Genomic DNA, 24648 nt, shown 5'->3' with positions numbered 1-24648 from the left:
ATGATGATAAAACGGGGGAACGACGTCTCTGAATGTGAGTGTTGACTTTGCTCGTTCTGATTCTTCCGCAATCTGTTGGCTTTTGGTCTGAGATACGTTGCTTTCGACGGAAATTTTGTCAATCCTGCTCTGTAAGTCTACAGCGATGACTCTATCTCCGTCTTCAGGGTGATACTCCGTATCATCAGAAGGGTACGTGATGGTGTTGGTTTGCCAGTTGATGTTGGGATTCGTGCGTCGTAGCCAGTCATGTCCTAATAAAATTCTGGCCTCTCTTTGTCCAGTGACCAGGAAGTCCATTAATTCCGTGCGACCTGCCACAGTTAGGCGAAGTGTCACATATTCTGTTAAAGGTCCAGTGCGATTCTTGGTTCCATCGGCGTTTGAGACAATAACACGAGTTGGCAGTGGTTTTGTGGAAATGTTGTGTTGCCGAACAAAGGCTTCGTCAATGATAGAATCTGTGCATCCTGAATCTATCAAAACTGGTATGACATGCGTCTGGTGATCGTCGATAGTGGATAATTGACATTGTAGCGAGAGTTTGTGTTGATGAGATGGGGGGAGGGATGCGAAGTCTTTGATCACATTCAATTGCTCTACGATATACTCTTCATCGTGTTGCTTGAGTAAATTGATTGTGTCCGTCGTGATGTGTGGGTAACACTGGGGTGAGGCCCAGTTCCGAACCAATGCTTTGGCTCTTTCTTCTTTCTGGTCTTTAATTCGTCGAGCCAACCATTCCGCTGAATGTGGCTTAGCATACTTCTCGGCACGTGGGTTTTGGGAAACATGTTTTGATTTATCAGTTACAAATACATTTTCCGAACTGTGCTTACTGGTCAGAGAGTTCGTGCTTACTCCTGACCTTCGAGAAAATCCTTCGTCTTCGTCTCCTCCTGGGTTGTGGTTGCTTCTCTAGCTGCAACTTTCTTCAGAGGGCAGTTCCTTGCGATATGACCCGGCTGGCCACATCCGTAACATAACCTGAACCGACTCTGTCGGTCTGTATCCATGGGTACGCCTTGTCCGGGGAATACACCTCTCTGAGGTTGATCCTCGAACCTTCTTGCATACTGATTCGTCTGGGGTCTCGCCATCTGCTGTGGCTGCGGCTGTTGCACATGCTGGTGCGTATACGTCTGTTGTCTATAGATAGGTCGCGACGGCTGCGTGACTTCTCTCTTTCGTCTTTCGTCTAACTGAAACTCTTCTCTTCGTGCCTCCCATGCGTAGGCTTGCGTTTTCCACTCAGCAAACGTTTTTGGTAGGTCTTTCTGGATGATGACGAAATCACAGATTCGAGAGTGAAGATTCTTTTTGAGAATACGATTGATCACGTCGAAGTGAGTGGTAGCGTCATATCCGGCCTTGTCCATGAGCGTTGTGAAATGGCTAAAGAATTCGTCGCAATGCTTATTCTCCTGCTTGTATGTCTCGATCTCGTTTACCGCCTGCGATCTTTCGTTTGGATTCCCGAATACTTGGGCTAGATCGGTTAGGACGGTCGAGAGAGTCGGCCATACGGGGGTAGTTGCGTCGAGAGCTTTGGTAAGCACGTTTTCTTTCCAGGCTTTTACTGTCGACGTTCCTTGGTCGCTGATCTTGGATAGGAGGTAAATGAGCTTCGTCTTCTCGTCTGGAAAGTAGGATGCGTAGGCGGTTAAGTACAACTGTAGTGCTTGGCGCCATGCTATGAATCGTTCCTTCTCTCCTTTGAATTCGAAGGGTTCTGCTGCGAGAGTTACTTTGCCGTGTAACTGCGTGGGGTTAGACATGGATGAGGGTTTTGGAGGAATTGGAGGTGGAGGTGGGCGTGTAGGTGGTAGTGGTAGGGTTTGTCTGGGTGGAGTCTCCGGTTCTATGGACGGTCTTGGGTTTCGATATTCGGAAAACACTTTGAAGGATTGAAACGAGGTTTATTTAGTTCGAATCGTAATCAAACTCGTCACTCCAATCGTTAGAAGTAAATCCAAAAATATTCTCTTCTTCTTCCAAATCTCTTTCTACCTGTGAGCTAGTGGTAGAATTACTGTCCAAGTTTGAGGTTGTTTCGTCTGGTGAGGGGGTCCTTTCTATGAGAACGTTTCCTTGGATCAACGAGGATACGGGAGGGATATAAGAGAAATTTCCGTGGGTCAGATGGTACCCTGGTTTATACTGCGAGTAGACTCTGTTGTTTTCTCGAATAAGCACTCCCCAGAACTCGGTGTTGATCTCGGTAACGATGAAACGATCTGTGGGGTGGCGGATGACTAAATCAAAAACTTCTTTTCCGTAGTTTTGGTATTCTCTGAACAATCGACAGACGTTCCTGATCTGTCTTTGTTCCCTTTCCCAATTCCTTCCTTCGAGGATTTCGTGTCCAATTTTAAACACTAGTCTGCGAAATTGCGATATACAGGCTACTATCCTTCGTATTGCGTCGCGGCAGAAAGGGGTGACAACTAATACGTGGACTCCTGTCTTAAGATAATCTCGTGGGTTGAAGGCGTCGTTCTGTTCGGGAGTGAGAGGGACGTCAAAAAAGAATGGTATTTCCCGATAGAACTTGATGAGATCGGTTTCGTAAATTCCAATTCTTGTGAAAAGAAGTTCAAGAGGGGTAGGATTGAATGACGCTGTAACGTATACGTCGATTTTGGATGGTTCGAGATAGGGCGTAAGGAATTCTAGGTAGGGTGCGGAGTAGGGTCGTCGGTGGATGATGATTCCGCAGGGAAGTAGGTAGTGGATTTCTCTCCCGTCCTGTTCTGGTGAGAACGCAAGTTGGGGAGTTTCGACGTAGTTCGGGAGGTGATAGATGCGTGGGGAGATTCCGTCGGATAGTATGAGAAGAGCTGTTTTATGTTCTGCCGCTCGTCGTCTGAGGGCTCGTCTTTCTTCACTGTCGTTCCGACGAGGGGGTTCTAGAATTCTCTGTTCGTAGACTTCGATCGATAGGTGCTCTAGGTGTATCAAATTGAACCTGAACAATTCTCTGGATGCTTGATCGGATTCCCAAAAGCAGGTTTGAGCAGCTGCTGATGCGTACTCGAGTAAGCGCAACGTATTGACGGAGTTGGGAGATTTCAAATGCTAAATCGTCGACGGCTAGAACTAGTCCTTCTAGTTCAGAGATGGGGGAAGAGGTGGCTGATGAGTCTTTGTAGTACTCAGTTTCTGTGTCGCTGTGGGCAGGCTGGGGGTTCGTGGCAGCGTCGACAGGTACTGCAACGTGGAGGTCTCGGTTGTTGAGGGCGCGGTGGAATTCCTCGAGTGAACGTCGTTCTTCGTCCGTTACTAGGCTCTCTCTGATGTTCGACAGTTTGACGATTGTAGAAGTGATCAAAGACGACGGCTAGGGTGAGGACTTGAGCAAGAACAAGTAAGAGTATTACTTCGAGGTGGGTAGGAATGTTGGAGAGGACAACTAGCTAGCTTAGCTAGAAGGCAAGTGGTTGTTTTGGATGGAGAGGAGGACGGTGAATGACAACACGTCCGAGGGATGAAGAAAAAGGTGGGTTAGGGCTATAATGGGTTCAAGCGAGATGGTGCGCTGTGAACGGATTGTAGAGTGAGCTTTCTATTTTGTGAGGCAACGATAAACTATAACAAAAACTAAACCTATCTCCTTCTGCACTTGCAGGGAGTAAGGGTTCAATGAGCTTGAGGTCGACAGACACTAGCAAATATAGCGAGTAGAGGACTTTGAGAGGTAAGCTTCAAAGGTTCTTGTTGAGGAGTTAAGCGGGTAAATTCAGTAATAGAAAGCTAAGGAGCTATACATGAATAGATACGGCTTTATATAGGGAACTGTCCGTTCCTCAGACCGAAAGGAGAATATACGAAAAGTGGTCTGAGGAATTAATCAACCAATAAGAAAAAGGGAGAGTAACTATCGTACGACTCCTGACTTGATTAATCAGCAGGTGAGAGACTTGTACTAATAATAGAAGATTGTCACGCGTGGTCAGGAACCGTATCCTCATGATGAGGTACGATTCTAGATAAGGCGTTATTAGTATTACCAGGCTTTACTGGGGCTTGGAGCTGGTTGGCGAGATGCCTACTACCAGTCCCTACCCAGTGTGCTGGCTGGCTGGGAACGATGCCCAGTCTCTGATCTGTGATATAAAATGGTAACGATGGTTAAGAAAGCCTGTGAGGGCTATGAGAAGTAGAACGGCAAACGATACCTCTAGCCCTAGAGCCAGAGGCGTAATGGGAAAAGTGTTCGAGAACCAAGACATAGCGAAGATAAAGAAATAATAAAATGGTCCTTACAGGAGCCCGATAGGTATTACTTAGTTTAGAAGAGCTTCTTTACCCTTCTGACCAGGCCGCTCACTTGAGTCCGCCAGTTGGAAAAGACCTGCACGCGGTTATTCGCTGGGTATCACTGAGACAACCGTCTGGACCTCAGTTACTATACTTTAGAACACCGATATATCAGAGTAGAATTAGTTACGTACATAGTCAGTGCGGGACAGAAGAGGAACCGCTTGACTAAAGAAGGAAACAGATAGACCGGTTGATCTTACATTAGAAAGTGTCAATCCGACTTATCATCAGGTAACTCTTTTGTATGCAACCTGGGAAATTCGAAGAGTGGCTAGCAGAAGAACACTTCCATTCCGAGAACAGATTAGCTTGGGAAATTTACTTCACATTCCCAGAAATAGAACCGATTAGAACCCGATACCACACCCCCTACCCAGATCATGACGACAGAAACATACGGAGAGTGGCGAGGTCCGCGCGAAGAGCTGGACACACCAGAGATGGGAATGGGAGAATTGTCGGATGCGCTCCCACCCTTAGAGCCACAAGCACCAACATCGAGGGAAGCTGGACTGGAACAGTACGTTCGGACCAGAATAGAACAGGAGCAGAGACGGCTCCACGACCTTTACGAAACGCAGCTGAAAGAGGCGAAAGAAGAAGTCGAAGAATTGCTAGCCAAGCTGAGGTTAGCTACGTCGAATTCTTCTACGTCCGCTCCCGCCGCATCCGCACCCACGCCACCCAGTACGCAGCCGAGACGCGTAGATAGAACGAGAACGGCACTCCAGAAGCCTGAGAACTTCGATGGAGACCGAAAGAAATATAAGGCTTTCCGCGAGGCCTTAATGCTAAACTACGAGGATGATGAGGAGTATTTCGCGGATGACAAGAGAAAGATCGCCTATGTGCTTTCTTTCATGACAGGAGGAGCAGCGGCTGCCTTCAGAACAGAGTGGATGGAGACGAAGATAGAAAAGAGGATGCGAGGAGAAAACCTCAAATCCACTTACGAAAGTTTTGAGTGGTTCACCCACAAAATGGAGACTCGGTTCAAAAATGTTCACGAGCAACTCGCCGCCCGCAATGACATCATGATCTTGCGCCAGGGAAAGAACACGGCAGAGAAGCACTTCGAACATTTCGAAGAACTGAGAAGAGAGGCTAACTACCTCCAAGCAGCCAATGAGGACTTCCTCATTTCGCTCTTACGTAGAAACATGAATGAACCCCTGGTCAATCAGGTGATATACGGCGGCCGAGAGCCAGCCAACTACGAAGAGTGGAAAAAGGAATTGATCCGCATTGACTATTTGTGGCGCCACAGAGAGGCGGAGAAGGAGAGCTTCAGAAGCACGGAGAAAAAGAAGCAAGACGGAGGAGGAAAGACCGAACCAAAGGTCGAAAGAAAGAAGGACGGTAGCGGGTACCTTTATACCCAAGCCGGTGACCCTATGAAGGTCAATAAAGCGGAATATCGACAGAAAGGGCTCTGCTACCGGTGCGGAGAAAAAGGACACCGATCCTTCGAATGCAAAAAGGAGGCGCACGCAAAACCCCAATTCAACGTTAGGGAGTTCTTGCAAAATACGAGTGCGGAAGAAAGAGCAAAGATCCTTCAGGGTTTTTGAAGAGGCCAGCGGTAACACATCAACCGGCTGTGCCTAAAGACAATAGTTTCCATAATAGTTTCTCTTCTTTGTCGATCGAAGATTCCTGCTCGCCCTCTACTGTATATTATACCGATCATGAAAATAAAATTGCATTAGCCAAAGACGCAGCAGATCTAAGATCAAAAAAAAAAGAAACTAAAAAAGATGTGAACCTGAATAGGGAACGGGTTAGAAAGATCCCAGATAAAGAGATTACGGCGCACTCAAAAGAGGAAAGCGCAGTAACTAAAAAAGAATTTGTGAAGGAAGTGACTCAATCGGGTAGCACTTCATTGGAAACAACAGAACCACAGAAAGCAGTGACTCAATTGGGAAGCACTGATGTAACTGATGGTTCGACCAGTTCCAAAGAGGTCAGGAACACCTCTAATAAAAACCTAGACCACAAAGAAAGAAAGAAACTGACAGCGGCATGGACACCACTTTGGGTTGCTGAAAGGTTACGAGACCAAAAGGAAGACAAATCCATTGGTATTCTCAACATCTGGACGCACCAAAAGAGAAGCAAAGAAGTCACAATAGAGACAATACAAGAGTTAAATGCATTAACGCTACACGATGCTGAACTCGCTCTATTAGAGTTACACACCCCAAAGAAATACATTAGGGGAACGCAAGGAAATCAGATGAACATTACTTGCAAACTCACAACTCTTGACACAAACCGATCAACGACGATCGAAGCTCTCTTAGATAGTGGATGCACAGGGAGCTGTATAGACTCAGTGTTCGTAAAAGAACAAGGTTACGAGACAAAGAAGATACCGAGACCAATTCCAGTATATAACACTGATGGCACACTTAACAAAGATGGTGCTATCAAAGAATTTATAGAATTACGGATGAGCATAGAAGACCACGAAGAGAACATTCACTTTGCCGTAACAAGCTTAGGGAGTGGACGCATGTTCCTTGGACATGAGTGGTTAACGAAGCACAATCCCACTATAGACTGGAAGAAGTCGGAGTTGAACTTTGATAGATGCCCGAAAGAATGCAAACGACAGGTTGACTTCCTTGATCCGGAAGAAGACCCTGACACATACTTTTCGGAAGTAGATCGCTCAGATGGGGATCAGCTGATCCAAGTGAATCTAATGAACTACGAAGATACTTCTATTGATGATCACTACTACCATATTAGGGCACAAGGCACAACAGCTCAGAAGCTTGCCGAGGCCGCTGGTAAAGATCAGAAAGAAGGAGGATTCAAGAAGATAGTTCCAAAACACCTTCACGATTACAAAGACGTATTCGATAAGGAATCATTTGATGCACTGCCAGAGAGACGCCAATGGGATCACGCTATAGAACTCATCCCAGGGGACCATACTCTGGACTGCAAATGTTATCCACTGGCTTTAGGTGAACAAGAACAATTAGATACATTCATAAACGAAAATCTCGAATCAGGAAGAATTAGACCTTCCAAATCTCAATTTGCATCCCCGTTCTTCTTCATCAAAAAGAAAGATGGAAAACTCAGACCCGTCCAAGACTATCGGAGATTAAACGATATAACCATCAAAAATAGATATCCGCTACCCTTGATAAATGAACTTGTAGACAAGCTCAGGGGCGCGAAATACTTTACGAAGTTAGATATCAGATGGGGATACAACAACATCCGAATCAAAGACGGAGACGAACACAAAGCAGCCTTCAGAACGAATAGGGGGCTCTTTGAACCATTAGTGATGTTCTTTGGACTCACAAACTCGCCAGCGACATTTCAAACCATGATGAATGTGCTATTCAAAGATTTGATTGATGACGGAAAAGTCGTAATATACCTCGACGACATCATGATTTTCACAAAAACAATTGAAGAACACCGCGCAATGACACGCAGAGTGTTAGATATCTTAAGGAAGAACAACCTTTACCTAAAACCAGAAAAATGCGATTTCGAAGAGACCTCAACAGAGTACTTAGGTCTTATCATTTCAGGAAATGAAATCCGCATGGACCCGGTAAAAGTAAAAGGAATCATGGAATGGCCAGAATGCAAATCAAAGAAAGAAGTACAAGCATTCTTGGGTTTCGTGAACTTCTACAGAAGATTCATAGAAGGCTTTGGGTTGATCGCCAAGCCATTAACGAAATTGACCGGGAAAGTAGAGTTTGTGTGGGGACAGGAACAGATCGACGCTTTTAACGGATTAAAAACCCGTGTCGGATCAACTCCCGTACTCGCCTTACCAACTGATGACGGCCAATTTAAGATAGAAGCTGATAGCAGCGATTATGCTATGGGGGCAGTTCTTTCACAAATGCAAGACGGGAAATGGAAACCGATTGCATATCTCTCAAAAGCGTTAAACCCTACAGAACGCAATTATGAGATCTACGATAAAGAACTTCTCGCTATAATGACTGCGTTAGAAGAATGGAGGCATTATCTCGTTGATGCTAAAGAGGTGTTTGAGATCTGGACAGACCACCAGAATCTTCTCTACTACAAACAACCTCAAAAGCTCAACAGACGACAAGCTAGATGGGTCATGGAATTGAGCAATTACCACTTTACGCTCCATCATATTCCAGGTACCAAACACATCAAAGCAGACCTTCTCTCGAGACGAGCAGATCATGAAAGGGGGGCGGATGACAACGAAGACGTAATCGTTCTAAAAGCAGAACACTTCAGAATGATGATTTCACACACAGAAAGACAACACATGGCAGAGCAATCAGCCGATGTAGTGGAATTATACAAATGGATCTGTAAAAGAATGATGAACGTAGACGAAGTAGCGCGGAAGATGATAGAGAAAGGGGAAGACAGAGAAAAAGGCATATGGATGGAAGACGAGATGTTGATATTCAAAGGAAGGATCTATATTCCCAAAGACGGGAAATTACGAGAACACATCATAAAAGAAAACCATGACTCCACTGTAGCAGGACACCCCGGACAGTATAAAACCAAGGAATTGGTAACTAGATGGTATTGGTGGCCGTACATGGACAGAGACATCCGAAAGTACGTAGAAGGCTGTGAAACGTGTCAACGCACAAAGATTAATCATCAAAAGAAAGCGGCACCGTTACACCCGAATGAAATCCCAACCAGACCATGGGAAATCATTACCACAGACCTAATCGGACCATTACCGGAATCTCTCGGTTACAATATGATACTCGTGGTAGTAGATCGATTCTCGAAGATGATCAAAGTCATGCCGACTTATGATAAAGTGACGTCAGAAGGAGTAGCCAGATTATTTAGAGACAACGTCTTTAGAAATCACGGCATACCGGAAAAGATCATTTCAGATAGAGGACCGCAATACGTCTCTAACTTCATGAAAGATCTCTATAAGCTCCTCGGGATAAAAGGAAATCCCTCGACCGCTTATCATCCTCAGACAGACGGACAGACAGAACGGATAAACCAAGAGATAGAACAGTATCTCAGAATATTCGTCAATCACAAACAAACAGACTGGGCCGAATGGTTACCACTAACGGAATTTTCTTATAACAATAAGTCACACTCTGCAACTGGCTACAGCCCTTTCTTTTTAAATTCAGGACAACATCCGAAAGTCGCAAAAGGAATTAGAAGTACGGTAAAGACAGAGAGTGCGGAGGAGTTTGTGAAGAGAATGGAGGAAACAAGGAAAGAGGCAGAAAAATCGCTGGTAAAAGCAGCAGAAAATATGAAAAAACAATATGACAAAGGAAAGAGAGAGGCGATCGCATACAAAGAAGGAGACAAAGTATATGTTGAAGCAGAACATATAACCACCGATAGACCCGCAAAGAAACTTGACGATAAAAGACACGGACCTTTCCCCATCGAAAAGAAAATAGGCGAAGGAGCCTATAAATTAAAACTTCCTGGACAATGGAAAAACATTCACCCGGTCTTTAACGAAAAGTTACTCACACCCTTCAAAGAACCAGATTTCGAAACTCAAAAGAAACCAAAAACCGCACCACCGGTGATAGTGGAAGGAATCAAAGAATATGAAGTAGAAGAGGTTCTAGACTCACGATTGAAACATGGGAAACTAGAATATTTGGTACATTGGAAAGACTTTCCAAAAGAGGATCGCACGTGGGAACCCGAATCCAACCTAACACACTCACCAAAACTCGTAAAACAGTTTCATGATAAAAACCCTAGTGCACCCCGAAGGATAGAATTTACTCTAAATTACCAACCATTCGAAAACCTCACCATCCCAACTCGTATTCAAAAATCCTTATATAACTGGGAAACCGGAAAGCTAGACTCTCACTTTCGGGACGAAAGTCCTAAGGAGGGGGTAATGTCACGATCGTATCCATCTGACTCATCCTTTTTATCTAATCGCGAGATAGAGACTATTATCTCACCTAATCTAATCTCTCTTTGATCTTATCTTATCTAGTAATCACGTGACACATTAGTAATACTCATTACCAATCAGCCTCACGCATTACACATGTTACTGACCAATACGCTACGTCATACCTCACCGTAACCTCATGCCTTCTTCTATATAACTAGCACGATATCCATGTACATACCCCAGTTGTAGATTTACTCTTATACTTGCTTGTCAGACACTTGTTGTGATTTAAGTCCTACGCTGCTCGGGTTACCGGCATAACAGCTAGGGTCTTTACACTAATCTACTAATTTGCTTCATTTGCATTATACTTGTTTTTCTACATAACTGCAAAGAGTTCACCAACCTTGACTTGTAATTGCAACTGGAGCGACAAGGTTTAGAGTGGGCGTATTCGTGTGAAAATGAATCAGCCTGGTAATACTATTGTCAGATATAAGATATAAATGGGTATTTACAAGCTTGGAAGACATATACAGTCCTACAAGAGATGTAATCTGGAAAGTACATAACCTCACAAGTAATCCTTTCCAATAAAAACAGCGATAATGACTTGGAAGTCAATACAACAAAGCAATGGAGGAAATTGAAGCCTTCTTTGCCTCACAAGAGGCTTTTGGACAAGCCCTGAAGGCAAAGATGTCTCCTCAAAAACCCACAAAACAGTCCACAAGGAAAAATATTTTGCACAGACCACCAGGTAAAGCATCCTCTAAGGAGGAGTTAACCTACCTGAATTCTGTGGCACACAATGGTAAGTCAACAACTTGTGTGGTTCACAAGATCTAGGATCAGATTCAGAATGTTACCTCTTAGAAATCATCGAGGACAATACAGTCAACAAGGGCAGGGGTGAGGTCAGTAGGGGGGTTGAACCTGCAAGTGGTTGTAGGAGAAATGTGGTAAATCCTCACCTACAAACTTGATGTCAGCTGGTTGCCTAATAATCTTCTCAGTCAACTCCTCACAAATCATTCTCCCTGGCGCTTTCTACATCTCACCACAGGAATAAAACAGTAACAACCAGACCAGCTTGCTTCTAATATGTAATTAAAAGGTGGACTCTCAGTTTTCATTTAGCCAAGCTGTTATTTTTTTAGTGTTTAAACAACTATATTTATAACACTTTTACTATGTAATTGTTGATTATTTGTATAAAAGATGTACTAGTTCAATAGTAGTTTAATGTTATTATTTTGAGCTTTAGCTTTAAGTTAATGACATTTGTTAGCTTGCTAATACTTAAAACCCTAGCCACAAACCAGCCTTTGTTATGGTTAATTGTTAGTATTTTGAGTTTCAACTTTGAATCTGTGACATCTGTTAGCTTGCTGATACTGAAAAATGTGGTCACAGAATAGTCACATAACAGTCATATAACAGCAAGTGCAACAAAGGCTGTTTTGTAAGTTAGTGTGATTATTTTATGACTAGGTTTTTGTGTATCAGCAAGCTAATGGATGTCACAAACTCCAAATTGGGATTTAAAATACCAATATTAAATCAATATATATTTTTTACAAATAATAAGTAATTATTTAGTACAACTGTTACAAACATGGGTTTTCAAACACTATAAATATAATAGCTTCACTTTATAGAAGCTAAAAGTCAATCTTTTAGTTACATATTAGGACTAAGCTGGGATGGCTACTACTGTTTTATTCCTGTAGTAATCTGCTTCTTATTGAGGTTTCAACTCATGCCTTGTAACTTCACACTCTATTGCAAGGGAGACTTCAAGTTCCTCTGAGTATCATCTCACTGCCTGGCCAGACGCTCCTTACAGTCCTTTGGTACTATTGTGGCCAACCTATGTTTCTTTTCCCAGAGTGCAGAGAATCTTGGACTCAAAATTGGGACAGTGGAAAGAGAGAATGAGTTAGAACAGGGAGGCAATCAAAACACTCTCAAAGGAATGCAAAGAAGCCTACTCTGTGTGGAACGCAAAGAGGAGAGATCTGGTGAAGTTAATAGCTAATTATGATCGCAACATTTACACCAGGGAAATGTTATTGATCAATAAGGCTTTTCATGTCCATCCCATGTAAACTACAGAATAAGCAAATTGAAAAACCACCAAAGGGTGGAAACACTAACAGAGGAGACAAACAGAACTGGAATCAGGATATGATAGCAAAGGGGAAAGACTAGTCTAATTTACAGAGTAGCAAATGAATATGTTATATAGTAAATGTAGGATTCCAATACTTCTGGCATTCAGAGGTATGATGCAACATGACATCATGTTGTCATGATGTCATTTGTGTGAGCCTAGCTTACACCCTCCCCGTCCCTCTCGTTCAAATATTGCTCATTGATCCAGTTGTCCATGGCCTGACAGTTTTCAAGATCAGCATGTTTTATCCATTCATCATGTTCCGGTGGGTAACCCAGCCATTGAGCAAGATACTGTTTTCCACAGCCAATATAACACTTTTTGGATATGTGGTCAATGAATGATTCTTCTTGACCGCCTGCAGTGAAAACAGGGCCTGAGCGGACAAAGGCCCGGGAGGGGAAAAGGTTGTTGTCATTGGCAACATGGGGTTCAAGAAGGGAAGCGTGGAAGGTAGGGAAGGTGTTTGGGGAATCAGGTAAATCTAGCGCGGCCAGTCCTGAGGTAATATCTAGTCCAGCAAAATTGATAGGTAGCAGTGCTTGTGTCGGATGGGCTAATGTTGAACTTGAAAGGACTTGGTGATTGTAGAAAGTAGTAACTATCAGATATTAAGGTCGTGGGTTCATATTTCAATCCCCGTGTAAAGGAAAGCCTCTTTGCTGTAAAGTGCAGCTTGATATTTTGTATCAAATGGTTGGCTTCAATCAGCGAGATCATAACAATACTCAACGGCAAAGGCAGTCCTGGTTCCATCGTTCGAATGGTTTCTCAGGATCAAAGCAAACTTGGTAGCCTCCAGGAAGATGTAGCCAGATTGGTCTTGTCCCAACAACAGATGTCAGAGAACATATCTAGGATGCGCACTGTCATTCTAAATATTGCCAATAATGTTAGCCGGCTGAGGCGAGAGCAGAATGTTATTTATTCAAGTATCTGCTCTTTTCACGTGTCCGAGTCAAATACATCGAGCATTAAAACCCTTCCAAGTCACAAAGTGTATACAAAGGAATTGCAGTGTTTCCACCATCACAAAACCAAAAAAATTCTGCCAAGGTCATGTAATGCCTCAGCAGGAGCCAGCAGCACCAGCAGAGGCAGGATGATGACACCTATGCCAGACCTTGTATGAAACCTTTTATTGGGAATTCCCATCCATCTGCTGATGATGTGCCATCACAAAAATCAAAAAAAATCTGCTAAGCCTATGTAAACTCTTAGCAGGAGCCAGCAGGCCCAGCAGGTTCCGTAATTGTGACGACATCTATACCAGGGGATGTACAAAAAAAACCTGTTCACTCTCCTCAACTAGCATATTGTATTCTGTGTGATGTCACATTTATTTTCTGTCACCCTTTTATTAAGGTGTTGGAATACATTATATGATTTTATTTACCATTGTTGTTGCCTTAATTGCTTCTATTTGCACACTCATAGGATTATTATATTTTCAAATTCACAGGAGGGATTTGAACTAAAGCCACTCAAAGACTTGACAACTCGAGCGCAATACACAACTTAACCACTTAGCAACAATACCAACTTAGATTCATAGTATAAAATATAATATATACCCTTATTTTAAGATTTCTTAGTTTCTGTAAAGTCATTGCTGAGCATCCTAGAGTGTTGAAGCTGCCAGGAGGGTTTTCTACCCGACCCTCTCTGTTAAATAACCCAAAATTTTCAACTTGAATTCTACTATCAGATTTTACGGATGGCAGCCTGGCAGCTATCGACAACCTCTTGACACCTATGACAATACTGCTCTACCTTGTTTAGGTTACCATCCAAGCCATGTTGTTTGATGCTCTCATACCAGACAACCCAACCACTGTTATATATACATACCATTACGTACAAATACATATATTGTGTCACAGAAAATACACACCTGGGCCATATCATGCAATCTGCTGCTGTGTTGGATATTTGGTCCCTCAGGGCGCGGGAATAGGCATGGGAGAAGGATTCCTTTGGCAAACAAATGCCGTAACAATGTAAATACATGCTTCTTATATAATAAACATATGTAAATATCATGTGAAAGAACAATGGTGGCCACAAAAAGCCGGTTATAATCACAGAGTAAATCTTCGGGCGAAGCTCCGAAGTTCGCTTACGTAATATAATTTCTACATGCTGAACCTGCTATATTCTGCTAATCTATGCCAAACTCATCCAATGAGGGTATCTGTATGCTAATGTTTGCCAAACACCATCAGGCAATAGCAGGAATCAACCGTTTTCCTGATGCGGCACTCAAAGCAGGATAAGATGGGTGACGATATCAGGACAATGATTAATTTGGCCAAAGAGAACCTTGAGACTTTTAACCGCATAACAATAAGCTTGAACTTTACTCATGGTATTTTCCAGATGCTAACATGATTATACAGAACGTTTAGACACATCCGGCCCACATAGTTGGTATGTGCTCTAGCCAAAATTCGCGTTTTTGAAGACTTGTAAGGACACTTGAAATCTCCTCCACACTCTCTTAGAGATCGTAAACCCACTCAGGCTCGAGCAGTGCTGCCACCTTCGATTTTGATCTCAATTTTTCGTAATACAGGACCCGCTCCCAAAGCCATCTTCCAGAGTTGCGTTACTTCGCCCCTGCTGACTGTTAAAGGGACAAGTTAGTGGGAACAGTAGTTGTGACCTGTTTTGCATACGTCGCATATATTGTATCCATGTTCTATTCAGTGCCTCAAGTACAGCAAAGTGAGCCATCCTTGATTTAGCCGCCAATACGAGCAGCAATGCGAAACGAGTCAGCGATGAGAGCGAAAGAAAAGCTATCTAGTATGAACAGCAGATGTGATCTGTTTTGTATACGTCGCGTAGACAGTTCCTAATCCCATTTTTTCCACTCACTTCCAGAAGGCGGCTTCACTTCTACCGGTGCCTTCTTCACATCATTCCAATTTGTACTTAAAGTGGTTCCCCCACTTTCCTGATAGCTCTTCATCATCGCACGTCGCGTGTCCTCATCCGAGTCGGCGAATATCTTCTGGAAGAAAGAGTTGACAGCGCCATCACCTCCCACATTTGGGTCCTCTTCTGACGTCTTCTCTTTTTCACCGGTAAGAATCTGGCTCGTGATCCCCTCCCAGTTCTTTCGCTGCCTGGTAGCGGCAACTGTAGGTGTGGGGGTAAATGTCGCCACGGCTAACAGGGAGAAGGAGAGTTCAATGATGCTGGGACGATGTTTATGAGTGAATTTGGACCGCGCTTACGCTGAGGTGAGTCGCCTGTCAGCTGGCCCCACCGCCCGAGACTCGCTTTGACTAGGCGTATTTCAACTTTGACCTTGCCGACCGTGTAATCACTTTTTTCGGTGTCGATTTCGCCTTTCAGGGGCTGCAGAGACAGCGATTTGGTACCATGCTCGTAAGTCAACTAGAGATAGATAAGATATCCAAATATCAGCATATGAAACCCAGTGAAAGCTAAGTGGCAAGAGGCAAGACCATACCGTGCGTGGCTCAAACTTGACTGTCACTTGTTCGGGATCGGCGCCTCGATCGAAGACGGATATCGTGAGCTTTTCTTCAGTTTCGTAGAACTCGTGTCTTTGCAGTAAAGGTTATGAAGTTGAGATGGTTGAAGAATGTGTAGGGCGACATTTCAGCTCACCTCAGTGCCATCGTGGTTGAAGACGGACGCTGTAAAGGTTTGAGCTGAGCTCATGGCTGGACATATAGTGGAATTTTCTAGTACTGTAGTGTGACACCACGTGCAGCCGCGACTGTACAGGACGATTCCACTTTTAGCAGCTACTCGTACTGGTAGCACAACACACAATCCGTCCATATCTGCATAATCATTGGTAGATAACAAAAGGAGTTTCTACAGTTTGCATACAAATACAACAACTAATACTACATTACTACACCATGTCCGAGACAACATCCTCGACTCCAACCGTGGCATCGGCTTCTTTGCCGTCAGCTTTCACACTGTTAGGTTCAGATATAGCTAGAGAACCGTCCAGAGACGTGGTGGGTATATGCTTTGTGTCCGAAGAGTTTGACAATTGCGGACGACTTGTCTGTATACCCCCTGCCAGTGGATGGTGGGTGCCCAACCACGGTCGCTGCGTTGACAATTTGAGTTTCTGGAGCAGCCGAGTCGTATCTTCAGCCTGAAAAGAATTGTATGTTACCGAACGGACACCATGAGGATTGGAGTTGTCGGATGAGTCGCAATGAAAATCGCGAAGTTGTATAATATCGTCAAGCTCCTGCTCTGGCGAGGGCTGGCCTAGTAGTCCCGCAAGCTCTACATATCCATGAACAGAAGCATACCTAAATATAAATGTAAATATCTTGTTACGTATCGAATAATGGATACATACATAGAACAAATGTTAGATAGCAAGCTTCTCTTTTCCTGAGAAGAAGCCAGCGATGTAAGAACTTCTTTTAGCCTTTCATTTTCATCGGGGCCAAGAAGGCTCAAGTTATATTCGACTAGAAATTTCGATCAGCTTGACGTCGAACTAATATGCATAGAGATAACTCACGGAAACACAGGCATCGACAGCTAAAATGGTATTCTAGTTGAGTACTCGAATTTGAACATTAGAGGGAGATTAAGACTTACATGCGAGCTATGAAGACATCACGAATTTCTTCGCTGCAGTTTGGTAGACTTTTCCCTTCATAATGAAGGTGGTCTAAATTCCCAATGATGATATTAGTCAGGTACGACAAAAGCGTTCACAGACACACCAAAGTAGACTTTGCAGTACAGCCTTCTTAAAAGTATCATCATGCACTTTTTGAACCTTGGCGTGAATGTCGTATCTCTGCGAGTGCTATTGAACTGTTCCAGGACGGTAATGAGGGGATTGCGGGGCAGCATAATATCTTTTAACGTAGAGTTCTCCGCAAGCAGGGAGTGAACGACAGTTGAAGCGCACACATGATCAGCAAAGTCACATAAGACATCAAGATTGAAAATGTGCTTTTCTTGCAAGATTTTCCTTTTCAGTGAAGATATATCAGTTAAGGGATAGCTGGGACGGCATAAAAATCTATGACTCACTCAATAACATGAATTCCGCCGACTATCGAGTATTCGTCATTTTCTAGAAAATCCAGGAGGTCGCGAATAATGATCCAGCTTTCTCCTTCTTTGAGCATCCCTCTCAAAGACGAGAAAGGCGTCCTGCCTTTGTAATGTGAATTGATACCCAGGCTCAACAGGCAATGCGGAGTAACATCCAAGCTCAACTTGGCGACTATTGATGCTGTGGACACGAACAACTCATGAGAAGGGTCCAGAGTGCGAAATATATCATGCAGCCACTGTACGAGAACTTGGAATCCCTTTTGGGCCTCCGGTATGCCACTCATACACAGTTTGACAATGTGTCCTGAGGTATGAGGGGAATGAAGAACCCAATACAAACGGGTGATCCAGTTGCTTATCGATCCTTGTTGTAAGTTTGTGTGTTGACATGTAACGAGAACCAGAACTTACAGGTGTAGCTTCCGCACTTCAGGCCCTTGAACGGATCGAAAAGACGCTAAAGTATCAACCACGAGAACCTGTTGCAAGTGCAGTCGAACGTGAGAATGATATACGCCGTTCACAGCTCCATTGATATTGGTGGCGTAATCTCCTTTTATGTGTGGAGAGGACCGAAGAGATGGCAGCAAAGCCCACTTTCCCTCAAAGGCGGAAGTCTCTTTCACAACTCTCGTCCGTAGTCGGAAAGATAAGACTTCTCGATAGAGTCGTTGAAATTCGGGGATGGATAACATATATCTATTGTCGCCAATTTGAGAGTTAATTGAGGCGCTGTGTTTGCATTTGGAGTGCAGGAGAGTGCCCCCTGGAATGATGATCATCCTATCCGATGTGACAGAAAAATTAAAGAGTTTCTGAAGGTGAGGGGAGCGATATGGATCTTCGCTGTGTACAGCATCCCGAAGAAGTTTAGCATAGATTAAAAAAAAGTCTAAGCGTGCCGCAACTTCCGTCGCCTGGAGGGGGTCAACCAGTGTCTCTGCGAGTGCGGCATCGAGGCTGTGTAACGATACAGCAATGTTGTTCTCAGCCAGCTTCTGTCCAAGATGTAACAATGAAACGGAATCTTGGCAGACCATCGCTTTGAACATGGTGATCTATTGGTTTGCAGGGATGAGTAGGGAAAATAATTGATTCGCAAATGAGTTACCTCGTCATTTTCCTCTGTTTCCCCTGGCTCGACATGTAATTGGTTGTACATATCTAACAAGACTCGAACAGCGTCTTTATCAGAATTTGCTGTCCCGAATGACATATGTCGCCATAGACAATGTACTATGCATTCTCTAGCCTTGCATGTCGAGTAGGAACTGCCCGCATCTTCAATGAAAAGCTGAATTGCCTCCAGGTATCGGCCTTTCACCAAATGGAGTTCTGCGGCATCCGCAAACTTTCCCATTCTACACAGTAAGGTTATACGAGGCGCTTCCAGATCGTACTTTGCCATGAAGGACAGTGCCTCATCTTCGCCTTTGAAGAGTTTCATAGCTTCACTGAATTATTGCCCGTCAGCCTCATGCATCCGCAATGAAATAAGACTCACTCAAGCTGGTTCTTCTTGAGGTAATAAATTTTTGAGGCGTGGATGATTTGAATAACAACAGCTCGCTCCATTTGCACCTTATGCATATTGATGATTTCAAGGGCTTCGTGGAACTTGCCTATATCTTCGCAATGTAGCGCAGCACGTGTATATTCAGTTGCATCTAGAAAAGCTTCAACTGCTCTTGCATCATGGCCGCTGTGTACAAAGCACTCCCCGGCTGCCTTCAAATACGCGTGCTCCTCGTTAGTTGTGTTAGAAGAAGACACGCAGTGAATGAATTTTTCAGCTGGAGCCTTGAAATATTCTGAGTGCTGTGGGTGGCTCTGCGGGTTGGCCTCAGCTAGTTTCCGAAGATGATAAGCATGTGCGACGTCCCCTTCTCGTGACAGGCCAGCCTTCTTAAAACAGTGCCATGCCTGAGTGTAGAGGTTTTTTTCAAAAAATTTCCAGCCTGATTTCCCCCAGTCCTCTGGAGTAGAATGAACAGCCAGCTGAGCGATATCTACGCCTCGTGTACAAATTTCAACGAGATCAAGGGTTTTCCAGATAACCTAATGACATTCCCTTAATTCATATTCGGAAATTAGCATGTATAACTCGCACACCTTCATAGGCTCTGCTTTTACCGAGCTATCAACTATCCACAAGTTGTTTCGCGCACGAGTGATGGCGACATATAAAAACTTAAGCTAATCAGGAGAAAATAGGAACCTGAAAATAAAACAGAAGTAGTGCCTTTACCTCGCTGCACACACCGGCATGTCGTAGTTCATCGAATCTTGGTGCTGATATCGATAAATTTTCTTCAAGCGAGTTGAGAAGGACCCGGAATTGAGAAAGATCAACAGACGAGTCTCTGAAAAAATTGTAAAGCAAGACCTGACGTTGATAATAATTAGTACTAGAGGTAGTTGTATATATTATCACACCAACGTCATCAAATTCGGACCCTTTGCTGTCGTACAACGTCCTTTGAAACAGTTAGTGAGAATAAAAACTCTGAGCGTAGATCGACGTACATAACTAATCCCATGTTCTTAATCTCACTGGGCAGCTGTTCCCTGGCAGCGTCATTACGGACGAGGATACCTATATAATCTGTCAAGAAGGAGAGTGATTGTACGCAATATGTCTTACACTGTCGTGCGCCGAGTTCAATCTCGGTGCCACTATAATTACATGATAGACAGTGAGATCCGATTAACATCCGCCCAAATTTAAATTTCATACCTGTTCGTGGAGAAGAAATGGTCAAATTCAACAGAATTCTCGTTCTCTCCCGTAAAAAAGATGGGTTTCGCGCCATCAACCAGTCCTTTTTCATCAGGAAGAACATCTATCGCGTCAGGAAAGAACTGCGTGATAAGTGATACAACCGATTGTGCGCATTCCACGATACCACTATGAGATCGATAGTTGACAGCAAGCTGGAAGGTGCGGGGTGGAATTGGAGCGCGAAGTACTTCATTGATTTGTCGGTAGTACTCCTATAATTCAAAGCGCCTTAGTTGTGAAGGAATAGGTCAGCACGACACTAACCTCTGCTCGGTACAGCATTGCCTTTAAAGAATTGAAATTAAACGCGCTTCCAACAGAAATAGCCTGATCGTAGCGTGCAGCGTTCAGATAGCCATCAGTGTTTAAGTGCAAATATAATCTCGTAGATAACCACCTGTGCTGTGTCTCCTGCCCAAAACATACCCTCCGGGTTTTTGCAGAGTGCCCGAAGTACTATGGTCACGTATTCATGTTTACTTTTCAACGACACACACCGATTGGGAAACTCACACAAGGCATCGATTAAAAGGTTGTCCTGAACTTCATCGACGTACCTGTAAAACGGTAAATCATCGAGACCATAAAATAGCGAAGACATACAGATAGTCGATCCGCTGCCCTGGTAGTCCGTCTTTAGATATGAAATCTAACAATGTATGACATCTCATAGGTGCGTTATCAGTATAGATGCAGAAGATAGGTCAAGGCAACTCACCTGTCAGCAGCATCACGTACACCTTGCTGCTGCTTCCATTTCTGATAATGTTCGAATAGTTCATAAACTGGACCTCGTTGCAATGCAAAAGTCGATTGCGATCGATGGCTAAACTTTATATATGTGTCCACGTCGAGGTACCGCTCTGGCATGGAAAGAGATTCCTCTGAACCCTTGATAACACCTGTGTTGTTCCTCAATTACTACATCAGCATAAATGCATGCAGGGTCACGCGCACCAATGAATTCGCTAAAAACCAAAGAGGGTTCTAGGGTAGATAAGATGTCATCCAACGATTGAATATGAATAAATGGATTCATACCTAGGCCTTTTTTCAGCAGCTGTGGGAGATGACGCCAACAGTGCTGCAGAAAATCATCAAAAGTTATTGTGGAATGATCAATGTCACTCTTTAATCGTGAAAAGCGAGTTTCTCGGTCAGGATACTGATTGGTGCCATTCTGCGAGGTCATCGCATCAGCTTCCAGCAGTGCACAAAGCTATGAAATAAGAGTTTATAGTTTATCTCAGCGACGGTAGTCACGAGAGAGCTTGCTCACGCGATCAAACGTGACAAACAGAGGAAAGTGCTCATCCTGGAGGAGACTGAAGCTCGAGGGAAGGTCACTGCGCCAGTCGATTTCATCAATGTTAATGAGTTCCTTCTCGCGTTGCGATGAAATATGATCCATTTCTGCTAGTTCCTTCGCTGACAAACCCTGTAATGCCAACGATTCCATCAATTTGGTAAAGTATTCATTCACTTTCCCAGCTAAAACGCGCGAACGCGTGACAAAAACTTGGCGTGGTTTCGCCATTGTATCAGCATGGAGTTCCCACAATCGTTCCATACCGAGCATTTTGAAAAGCATCGTCGTAGTTTTGCTATCAATAGACGTTAATCAGGCAGATGGGACAAAGCCACAAACTTATATAAAGACGTACCCGGTCCCGCTGCGGCCTATCACAAAAGACGATGAAGTGTGCTCGATGATTTCATTTTCTTTTGGGCTACATCACGAACGAGTTAGTATATAGAAAAGTCACAAGCCAGAATTGCTGAGACTAACGATACCGCAAAGACATGAGCCACATCACGATCAGCGACAATACCTATGAAAGGCGACATTTAATGACCTGCTGATTGCCAAAGGCGAATGTTACAAACTGTTCAACAGCTCCTAGGATTGAAAGCATGTTAGAAAACAGAAACGGAATGAAAGCCTTAAACATGCGTACTTGAGATAAAATGTATAGTTTATCCCCCCTGTCAGCACGATATGATCAACAGTAATCATCTGCAAAAATATAACAAACATACATCAACAGGGAATTTAGCTAGAACATAGTTATCAGCAGTTACACCCAAATACGATATACGAAACTAGAACGCTCACCTCCTCCCAGTGCTCTTCAGGAATAGCTAACATCGGTGACACAGTTGCCTTTCCTACTGTCTCTTGGGGAGGGAAAGATGCCGGCAAAACGATATTATTTGGCGCATGACTGGGTTCCTTTTGTAACGTACAGCTAAAAACCGTAATTCAGTATGAAAATGCGAAGACGAAGTTCGGATGAAATACCGAAGTTTATACTCCTTTCCTTGTTTGGCGAGGTGATATGATACCGAGTTCCATAGACGATCGTCCATCTGGGCATGTGTATATATACCAAAAATTCGAATCACTGTTGAATAAGGCTCAAGAAGGAGGCAAAGGCACAAAATACTGGAAATCCCTAACCTTGTTGCTCGAACTATATTAAGTGATCAGATGATATTCAGATCACAAGATAAAAAAGGACTGACATCATTGTCATATCTTTGTCTACAATCGATATGATACTGAGGAACAGCGATGAGTATAATTTTGTAAGTCTGATACTAAACCGGCGAAACTTACTACTAGACGCTTATCGCGAGTCATTTTCGCTTCATAGATAGGGACACCAGCGCCAGCGCCTCCTAGCCTTTTCTGATTATCGTTTGAGAAATGTCCGTTCGATAGTTCCCTACACATGCAAACAATCAATGGGAGATATTCACAACTAGCCCTTGCTCAAACGACAAACTTGATCTTTTTGATAATGATGGCAAATGATTTTCTATCTTGCCGACGGGCTTCTCGTAGGTCACCATTCGCGCGAGAAGACACCCATATCTGCCACTCTCCAAAGCCAGTAGCGTTCTCGAAATACAATGCTGCTTTCAGAGGCTGAACGTACGGATGAGCAGAGTCTATTTCGTCTGCGGGTTTGGAGGTGTCGTCCGAGTCGGTGATATCAGTTTGAATTGAGGGACGAGCCCGCGATATATTCCTCAGCTTAGGACGAATGTAACTCTGATACAAGACACCGCAAAGCAGTGGTCGTCTCAGGATATCAAGGTAATACTGTCAACAAGTGCCGATGAACCAATGAGGCACTGATATTGCAGAGATCCGCACCTGCAAAATCCTTTCTTGATCTTTCAGGAGACTTGAAGCCAGGGCGTAGCCTTCTTCGCGGGAGTTGGGAACGTCGACTTTCGCAGCTTGAAAAAGTGTCACGTCTGTGGCGAGATTATCGACGCCACGCTTGCCTTTGTTCAGATGACGCCGATTTCTTTGAGGCTTTCCAGCAGATCTTTCACGGGTTTGCTCAGAAGAGGCTCCCGGACCGCCTGTGAATGCAAGGGAAGGGATAGCATCCAGGACAGGATGCACCAATTGCACCGACCGACGACATTCAACTAGATTGGAAGGCTCGTCGGCCGGATACACTAAGAACAATAAAGAGAGTGAAAGCTGTGAAAGGATCTTAGCGTGGATGGACCCTGTGAATTCTTTGGGATTTGATGGATAGCAATCCACTATCCATTGGCGTAGAAATCTGTAGCTATCGTCGCTCATCGCTATACAGTACAAGTGATCAGTAGATCTATAGGGGTATCTATTGAACACTGCTTGCCTGAGACAACCAACTCAAAAAGATGAACATGAGAAAGTAGGCATTCCGCCAACACACCAATGCTCCTTCCATCAAGGAGGCTCTCGAATATTTCCACCGATTGATTCAGAGCATCCCCCGAGGCCAGCCGTTGTTGGTCGAATATAGACATATCCAAGCCCCATCGAGCTGGAGAAACATTGTCAGTATTGTAGGGCATGTAGATTTCTGAGCAGTCGAATTTTTAGGTCCTGGTGGTTTGAGTGGGAGAAGGGTTATAACTTAGATACACAAAGATTCAACGTGTTTATGCCAGTGGGCGCCCACAGTTGCCAAAATAGTCGTTGTTGTTGCGCCGGCCTAGAATGAGCAGGAAAGAAAAGTAAGAAAAGAAAAACAACTCAAGGCGCCAAATTGATGGATTCTGCAATGGATCTTCCTAGTCCGATGAACCACATTGTATTAAATTCAGTTGTACAATAGTTGGCGGTATCCTGTTTCCATAGAGAGTCATTATCGTCAAATTCGAAGAGTGCCGACAGAAGCTGGGAGAAAAGACCTTTAAAAAACTTGTAACGAAGCACACACAGCAAGAACAGTATTCGCCTGTCACTAACAGAGTCTAAGCAGACTCGGACGTTGCGATGCAGGAATCTCAGGGATTGTTTGACTGTGTTTCTTCTGCATAAGTCCTCCATAGCTGGTAACGTCAGTTATGACCCAGGGCCACTTTCGTCGTGTG

General features: G+C 43.9%; 2 protein-coding genes across 2 annotated transcripts; both read right to left on the bottom strand.

Annotated features, from left to right (window-relative positions):
- Positions 1-812: 812 nt before the first annotated feature.
- SERLADRAFT_402737 (uncharacterized protein) lies at positions 813-1450 on the bottom strand (the record flags this gene model as incomplete). Its single annotated transcript, XM_007323974.1, has 1 exon — positions 813-1450. The coding sequence occupies one exon, from the start codon at positions 1098-1100 to the stop codon at positions 858-860; it is 243 nt and encodes an 80-aa protein (XP_007324036.1).
- A 13467-nt stretch (positions 1451-14917) lies between these two features.
- Positions 14918-24126, bottom strand: SERLADRAFT_443362 (uncharacterized protein; the record flags this gene model as incomplete). The annotated part of the gene is made up of 42 exons (XM_007323973.1): positions 14918-15024; positions 15077-15199; positions 15279-15572; positions 15641-15803; positions 15880-15976; positions 16041-16069; positions 16300-16711; positions 16762-16876; positions 16930-16949; positions 17010-17082; positions 17138-17391; positions 17454-17834; positions 17892-18538; positions 18592-18934; positions 18985-19538; positions 19593-19676; positions 19729-19866; positions 19921-19957; positions 20007-20076; positions 20125-20156; positions 20218-20474; positions 20527-20589; positions 20660-20718; positions 20776-20819; positions 20866-20928; positions 20981-21164; positions 21220-21249; positions 21304-21481; positions 21542-21866; positions 21927-21992; positions 22052-22094; positions 22150-22162; positions 22221-22248; positions 22303-22319; positions 22379-22511; positions 22565-22667; positions 22724-22736; positions 22789-22824; positions 22883-22991; positions 23052-23371; positions 23426-23871; positions 23985-24126. 42 exons carry the CDS (start codon positions 24124-24126, stop codon positions 14918-14920), a joined length of 6645 nt encoding a protein of 2214 aa, XP_007324035.1.
- Positions 24127-24648: the final 522 nt, after the last annotated feature.

Source organism: Serpula lacrymans (genome assembly GCF_000218685.1).
Source record: "Serpula lacrymans var. lacrymans S7.9 unplaced genomic scaffold SERLAscaffold_17, whole genome shotgun sequence".
Lineage (NCBI taxonomy): Eukaryota > Fungi > Basidiomycota > Agaricomycetes > Boletales > Serpulaceae > Serpula > Serpula lacrymans.
Note: the sequence above shows the minus strand (reverse complement) of the source record. Positions and strands in the feature narration are given on the sequence as shown.